Raw genomic sequence first — 8452 nt, forward strand, 5'->3', positions numbered from 1 at the left:
ATTTGTTCAACTTTTACAAAAAAGCATTTCAGGAATACTATGCAGAGCAATTCTCCATCTTTGTGTTTGAACCTTCCCCTTTCTGGACTTGGAGAAGAGGGCCTTCCAGACAGGTTTCCCCTCAAAGAGAAAGGCATAAGAAGTGAGCAGATGCCCCTTCCTCCTTGCACAGGCAATGCCAAGTTCCTCTACAAGGCTGTACTATTCAAAGCACACTGCAGAGGACGTTGAAGATGCAGGAATGCCATCAGCGTGGGTCCCTGTAGCACAATTCAAAGAGGCTTAAGCTGTGGGCCAGGTGGGCAGCCAACGTGGCTGCCAATAAACAAGTACTGGAGCTGAGGGAAGGCACTAACTACAATTCCCTGCAATGCCAGAATCAAGTCTGGTTTCAGAGAATGTGTATGATCATTTCTGTCAGTGGCTGCAGCATTAGGTGACTTTCTTACTGGAAATTTAAAATTTTTCAGTGGTTTTTTTTGCGCTGACCATCAAGTCTCTTATATCTGCTGGAAGAGGCAAAGTGACACAAGACCATTTGTATTTGAGGTCTTTCTCACCCACAGCACCTGTCATAAACAGCAAGGAGTCTCTGCAGTGCAGAGCCATGGCCATGGCTTTGTTTTTTCATATGTTGTTCAGCTCCCACTCACTCTTTTTCCCCTGCAGCATCTCCCACTCATCACTGACAAATGAAGCAGAGCTGAGCCCAGAGCGGCTGGGGGGGGAGGGGTGTGCCAGATGGCTCTGCAAGGCTGATCATCATGTTTCACTGCCTGTCTTTTGTTTCTTCTTCTTTTTTCTTTGTTTGCTGTCACTATTCAGCTTATTCACTTGTAAATCCTTCTCCACATCCTTTTTCATCCCAGGCAGTCGCTGCATTCCTTGTTATATGGGAGGCATCCCAAGGACAGTTGTATGTGGCATCTGTTACAGCATCTGCTGCTTCAGGGAGCACTGAGTGTTTCTGCCTTGCTCAATTCTGTGTGCACCTGTGTACATGCGTGTGTGGGATGTCAGATCTTCAGCTGCCCTCCTTAAGCAGGGACCTTGTCTGATGCAGTTTGCAATAACAAATACAGTAAAATGAGAATTCTGGGTGACTGACTATTTTCTGAGCAAATGGTCCCCTGCAGATAGGATTCCTATAAACTTTAGTGGTCTGTATGACAGTCACAATTGGAAGCTGATGGCTGTTTTCAGCTTTAGGGTGTCTTCCTCACCTCAGCCAGAGTGTAGGCATTTAGGTCTGTATGAAAGAAAGCCCCAGACTGGATCTGCCTATAATCAATCAGGGTGATGCACAGAACAAACACAGAGACTGCAGTGCTCACTTCCTTCTACATTCCAGCTGGTCTGCATTGATACTGGGCCACTGGAGGTGTTTCTGAGATCTGTTATCATCATGTGTCTCGTGTCTCATGTTTCTATGAATTATCTGTTTTCACATGTGAAGACCAGAATCAGATCTGTTAAACAGTTACGTTACTTTAGGAGAGATGGAAAACTGGAATGGAAATAAGCGGAGGGGAGTCACAGAAACACTTATGGAAGGATTTCAGAAGAAGGATTTCTGCAGAAGCCAGATTTCTTACAACTTACCACCTCACACAATTGGAAATACCTGCTGCAAACCAATTTTTGCTAGAAAGGTTTCAAAAGTTAGCATATCTGGATTGGGTAATGTGTTTATTTGACTTTTATTTGGCTAAAGATGAGAAGACAAGCTGTGACTTTTTGAACTGAGGAATGAAGATAGTGTAGGGAGAAAGTGTAAGAATGGTAGAAACTGAAGTTATGAAACTATAGAATTGAAGCCAGTAGGAAGTATTGGGAAGGTGATTTGATGGTTAAATTGGGAAGAACTGGTAGAAGTTACCTACACAGGAGCTCACAAGGAGCTCTGAGCTCTGTTAGCACAGGGATCAAACTTACTGTGAACAAACTGAGACACAGCACTGTTATTTAACACGCTGTTCTTCACCCACATTTTACTGAGCATACTACTGTTATTTCTACACCAAAGTAATCTCTTCTTAGGAGAAAATTTTCCCAAGAGGATTATATAGACTTAAAATGGTATAGGGAAAGACATTAAAATAACCAAAGGCCTGGAAACCTGGAAGTGTCTGAATAATTATGTTTTGCTGTAACGCTATCCATTTGTTGACTTTTAATAAGCTCTTGCATGCCAGCACCTCCATTTTAGCAATAGTAAAATAGCATTTATAATGCTATTAATGCACTTCTTCAGGGGAGCTGAGTGAGTTAGTTAATATATTGGATAAAATTATTTGTCGGTGTGCCAAGCTATTTGTTGTGCAAAGATTTCCTATATTAATTTCACTGTCTGGCTTTCTAGGGAAGGATATGGCAGCAGTGCAGAGAACCTTAATGGCTCTAGGCAGTTTGGCAGTCACCAAGGATGACAGCTGCTACAAAGGCGATCCATCCTGGTTTCACAGGTAAAGTCCTGAGCTGCTCAGATCTATCTTCCCTGGGTAGCTGGTAATATTGTCTGCCCTTTGAATTAAAGGAAATATACTTGGAAAGGAAAGGATGAATCTTTCCAAAGTTTCCTTGTAATGGAGAGATTTTCTCTCTGCAGTCTAGAGAAGGAAAGCAAAGGCACAGGCAGCAGCATTTTCTACTCTTCCCTGGCTCCCAGCTTTCCAGCTGTATGTCCTACCATATCTTGTTGGCCCAAAGCTACACCAGGGCTACTTGGGAAGGAGCCTTCTGGGAGCGGTGTACTGCAGCTTTTTTCATGTACCCAATCATGCCACCTTACATGTTTCTCCCTCTCTGGAGCTGAGAAAGTACTAATGGTACCACTACCAAGGAGCACACTGCCTGTGGCTCCAGCTTGGGTTTCCTTCTGAAGGTGCTGCCTTTGATCAAGGCTGTTAAAGGCTGTGGTGGTGTGGACATGTTTTTCTGGGGACCCTATTGTATGGCTGACCTGTGGTAGTCCACACAGGGAAGAGCGTAACATCCTGCTCCAGGCACCTTTGTAGCCTAGCCATCTTACTGAATGAGGTGCCTACACAGGTCACTGAAAACAATGCATAATTTTCTTGTTCACAGACGTTATCCCTTGTCCTCATTCACTAGAAGGAAAGCAACAATAATTAGGAAATTCAGTCACCAGTTTTGATTACATTCATCTATTCAGAAGCTTCAGCTAGTCCTCTATATCCATTTTATGAATAAAAGGGAATGAAAATTACAGCAGCCATGCAGATATGTGTATCCTAAGAGCAGCTGGCAGCAGAAATGTACTTTTGCCTCACATCAGATAGCAGACAGAAAGTCTAATGAAGACAAGGTTGTTAAGGATGTCTGTAAACCTGCATATAGTGAGCCCTTTACTGAGCAAAGAGAAGGTATGAAGCCTTTTTCTCTTCTTCATTAAACCAAAAATTGTATTATTTCCTAGTCTTTTTTCTTGGGAAGTACCACTTATCTGTGAAGAATTCTCTGTCTTGGCAAAGCTGTTTATTTGTTCTGAACCTCCTTTTGTTTTGGCTAAGGAAGCTGAGAAGCAAGGACAGGAAGAAAAAGAAGTCCTCCCGCAGCTAGCTCTCCTGCCCCACAGGCATATTATTGTCATCAGATTCTGCCATCCAATAGTATTGCTTACGCAGAAATGTCTGAGGCATGTTAGCAAAGTGTTCTGACTGTTTGTCTTTTCTTCCCTTGAATTTTCTGATGTCTAGGAGAAGATCAGCAAAAATAGACTTTGTCTTAACCCTTGACATGGTTAAGCTGAATCTCAGGGAGACTTGAATTTTAGGTGAATAAATGCAAACTCCTATTCATTGTTTATATGAAATCAGGTTGCATTAACTTAATGCAATGCACAAATAGATTTATATTTATGGAATATAGTTGGGTTTAAAATTGATTTCAAATCCTGTTACATGCTTAAGTATAAACCAGACATGAAATCACTATGACCGAGACAAGCTTATTTGTTTTATGTAACTAAAACAAAGTCCTTCATGGAAAAATTAATTTTCATCTGGACTCTTCATTGTGGATGGGAATAGTTTTCATTGGCATAGATGAAGACATGATCACCTCCCTCCCCTCCTCTAGCTGGCTGCCCAGCCTGTACTGCCTATATAGCCAATCCATATCTATTGCAGCCCCTGAAATACCATTTTGTAGCCACGGTCTTAAGGAAAGCTGGTGTTACAGCATGTTGCAGGTCAGGAGCTGTTTTCTGAGTAGCTTACCCCTCCCTTCAGGCAGACCAAGCCTCCTTACTGCCACCCAGTTTTACTAATAATTCAGGGCTTTCACGCTGCTTCTTAATCACCTTAAGTTGAATTGAGAGACCAATATTAAATGGCATAAAATTATCCATGCAAGGATCTCCAGTGGTTAGGATAATGCCACACTTGAGCTAAGCCATTTAACTTTCCATTGCCAGTGTCTCATATTCCTTGTCCTATCTGGCCTGATTCCCTCTTCCTTGCATGCCCCACCAAGGTTCATGTATGTATGTATGTATGTATGGCCAAACTTCGCGAACGAAGATTTGGGGAAGGGCTCTCCCCGAGTGGGGGTGTGCTCTTCGAGCCTGCGCAGTGGATTTTTTAGGTGAGGCTCAGCGTGCGCAGAACTGGCCTCACCGTTTAAGTCCCAAGGTCCATCTGCCACGGCCGACCGAGCTTGGACAGTGACAGTGAAGTCCTCAGGACTGTCTACAGCACCCGGTACTAACCGGGGCTGACCCTGCTGAGCATCTGAGATCTGACCGGATCAGATGGCAGGGAGGCATTTAACTGCCCGGTACGGTCTCCACTTAGACTCGAACTCACGACCTTGTGATCAGAGTCCAGAGTGCTCACCATTACACCACGAGACCGCCCCAAGGTTCATGACTCCATGGCTGTTTGTTATTTTGTGGTTTGGCAACCACAAGCACTGATGTAAAGTTGGCATGAAAAGTTAACAGATCTGGTTTGCTCAGTTTGAGGTAAGGGTGATGTCAGGTGATGGCAGACAGGCCAAACAGAACTTGACATAGTGTGAGACACGGAGAGGAAGTAGACTTGTCCTTGTCTCTTTTTCTACAGTCTCAGTCAAGGCCATTTCTACCCACCTAAAACCAAACTTTGTGCATGTTGCTATCTGTAAGACCATCATATACTAAATGCAGTGCTTATAATGGTAAAAATAACAGTATATAATCCAAACTGTATATATAGTCAACTTTTATTAGCATATCCAGGCTTCCTGCTAGTCTGATTTTTTTAATTTCTTCTTTGCAGTTCTCATTTTTTTCCTGTTCAGATACTTTTAGGTTTTCTGTGGAAGTACTCATCAATACAGTTGAAAATTCTAGGAGGAAAAAGAAAAACATAATAGAATGCTTTCCTGTTTTGTTAATTAAAGTTAGAGGCAGACACAGTGAACCTGAGATTCAATTAGGTAATAAAAGTAGTTAAAAACATCCTCTCATGGATATCCTGATAGTAGTTCCAGGCCAGTGTAAGTATTCTGCAAAAGATATTAAGCAGCAGGGAGAGAGGCTGCTTCCTGAGGCACCCATGATTCTGTGTGCTTCCCTCCAAAATGGTGTGCTTGTGTTTTCTGGCAAGAGCTGTGGAATCTTGAGAGCCTGTGACAGGCCTCTATAAGCCCTCTTACTGGTCTATACATTACCACTGATGACCCATTCTGAAAAATGACTGGTCAGTACTGGTTTCCTGTGGATCTTTTTCACTCTTCTGCTTTTCTGGGCTTTCATGTGGACATGGGTTTCTCTCCTGCAATGAATTGAACACACTGAGCCTAGCAAAGAGTTTAAGTGCTTTTTTGGACTTGAGCCAGGGTTCTCAACACAGTACAGGATCTGATCCTGACAGACAGGATCATGTTAACAGTTTTCACTCACAGCAGGTACCTAATCTAGCATTCTCATTTAGTGGTAGGGTGGAGAGAAAAGGGCAACTGTAATTCAAAGCCGTACTGCAGCGCAGCCTGATCCCAGGGCAAACAGACACAGCAAGCAAAGAGACTGTACCTGGGTAGGAGTACAGACTAGTGGGTGGAAAGCCTCCCTCAATCTTAACCTCTGCCAATTCATATGACTTATTTGATAGCAAGAGACTGATCCTTCTCCCTTGTAAATTGCTTGGTTTCTGCACCTTGTATAAATGAAAGATTAATCCAAGTTATACAGTGTTTTGCAAGGCAGCAGAGTGCAAACTTTTGTGTTTCTTCCTTACCACTATGGCCCTCAGTGCTAATTTCAGGGAGAAAAGGGCTCCTTTTACACTCCAACAAAGATTCATTAACCTAAAGGGCTTTTGAGACCAGGGACACTGAACAAAAGTGGTCAGTGTGCTTTGACAGAAGATAAAGGACTGTCATACAGTTAAGGCACATGTGCAAAGGGAAAGGTCTATTGCTTAGAGGTGAGAGATCTGGAAATGGAAACGGAAGAATTGTTCTGTCCTTCAGGCAACCATTATCTACTCTGAAAAAATGAGCAAGTCTCTTCGCCAACCCATTGTTGCTCTGGGGACATTCAGATCTTATTTACTTCACTGAGTTAAATTATGCCAATTTGTACTGTTGCTCTAGATGGCTATCAACTTGTAGTATTGAACAGGTAAGTATCTCATTGATCAGATCGCTTGGACTACAGCTGTTAAGAGCTATAGGATTTAACACAAATTAACCCTATTTTGTGTGTTCGAGCACTAGATTAATATTTTACTTGTCATATCTGCTGGGGAAGTCCCTTGATGTTCTGGAATAAGGGGTACAGTGAAAGTCTAAAGTGTTGGAGGCTTGACAAGAGCATTACTTCTAAATGCAGCAATTAGCCAAGGCAGTATTGTCCAGCACATGGGATGGTGCAAATGACATTACAAGGAACGTGAGCCAATTTCATGTTGCTTTTGACGGTCCTCTGAGCATATGCAGAATGACGGCATGTTTGTATGTTGCTTTTTTTTTGTGTATCTGGACAGGAAAGCACAGCAGAATCGACGAGGATTTTCAGAAGAGCAGCTTCGTCAGGGACAGAATGTAATAGGCCTTCAGATGGGCAGCAACAAAGGAGCATCACAGTCGGGTATGACAGGCTATGGAATGCCAAGACAGATTATCTAAAAGCATCTCTCTCTTTGTGGAGAAAACACTCTTTCTGCAGCATGGTCTGAAAAGAAAAAAAAAAGCAACAAAAAAAACAACAAAAAACCAAACAAACAAGCAAAAAAAAGACAAACAAGAAACCCCAGGAAAAAACGAAAAAACCCAATATAACCAACCAAAAAAAAACCCCAACAAACCAACACACACACACACACAAAAAAAGGCTCATTAGTTCCCTTTCTGCCTGGTTTTTAGTAGTTAGTCCGCTCTAAGGTTTGGGGTAGTTTTGGTTTGGTTTGTTTTCTTTGCAGCTGCAAAAGTTCAACTAAGATCTTGGGGTTTTGTGGTGGTGTGTGTCAGTTCACAGCACATGTGCACTGCTGCCTCCAACTTTTCACTTCTGAACTATGCAAAGACAATTATTCTGTATTAATTTATTTGCAAAGGGTTATATTCCATATTTGTCTCACACTGCACTTGTATTTCAACCAGTAACCTCATTCTTCAATTCAGTGATGATATTGTTTGACCTAAGAATAAAGACAAATTAAAGACACCTCTTAGACTCATTATTTAGAGGCAAAAGCAAGTAAAACCAATGACCACTAGTGTTTTCAATGATCAGTCTGTCCCATCTGTAACCTAGAGCCCTGTCTGAGTGACTCTTTGCTGTACTGTTTACAGTCTGTGTTGCATATTCAATTTACTGTTTGTCTAATGGCACACTCTATGACTTTTCCTAAAAAGGACATATTTAGTATCAAGTTTGATTCATGTAGTCCCAACCAATTTAACTAGTGTGCTGGGTTGACTGCAGTACACAAACTTGTGTATCAAGCTAAAAGCCATTTAATATGGAAAGCAAAAGTTCTATGTGTAAACAAAGCAAAATGAGGAATTAATTCACTATTTCTCATTGGCAGACAGACATTTAGCCATTTCTGGAAAGCATGGCCTCAGTATACATGATGGTTACTTGTTACTACAGTTGTCCCCTTCCTTCACCTTTCCCCTGAGCTTTTGTTGCTGATCCTGACACAGTATGCATGAAATATCCCTTTGGCCAGTTGGGGTCAGCTGTCCCAGCTGTGTCCCCTCCCTGCTTCTTGCCCCCAGTTGAGAGGGCAGAATGAGAAAGGGAGAAGACATTGGCACTATTCAGGCACTGTTTAGCACTAGCCACCATACTGGTGTGTTATCAAATTCTTGTCATTAATCCAAAGCACAGCACTCTACAGGCTCCATCCCAGCCAGTTCCAGTACACTCAGCAGCAGGTCAGTCTCCAAACTTGGGGAATTCTTCACTGTCTGTCAGACAAAGGTGAGAACAGGCTTC

At 42.4% G+C, this 8452-nt stretch overlaps 1 protein-coding gene across 5 annotated transcripts in view; it reads left to right on the forward strand.

The window, feature by feature from the left end:
* TAGLN3 (transgelin 3) overlaps positions 1-7672 on the forward strand; it is a 25329-nt gene extending 17657 nt beyond the window's left edge. For all 5 annotated transcript variants that reach the window (XM_071562118.1, XM_071562126.1, XM_071562145.1 and 2 more), the window contains 2 exons: positions 2363-2465; positions 6993-7672. In XM_071562118.1, the coding sequence (XP_071418219.1) occupies positions 2363-2465; positions 6993-7134 (245 nt within the window). In that variant the 3' untranslated portion in view covers positions 7135-7672. The remainder of the gene's footprint in view (positions 1-2362; positions 2466-6992) is intronic.
* The last annotated feature ends 780 nt before the right edge of the window (positions 7673-8452 follow it).

This window comes from Pithys albifrons, chromosome 1, assembly GCF_047495875.1.
Source record: "Pithys albifrons albifrons isolate INPA30051 chromosome 1, PitAlb_v1, whole genome shotgun sequence".
NCBI lineage: Eukaryota > Metazoa > Chordata > Aves > Passeriformes > Thamnophilidae > Pithys > Pithys albifrons.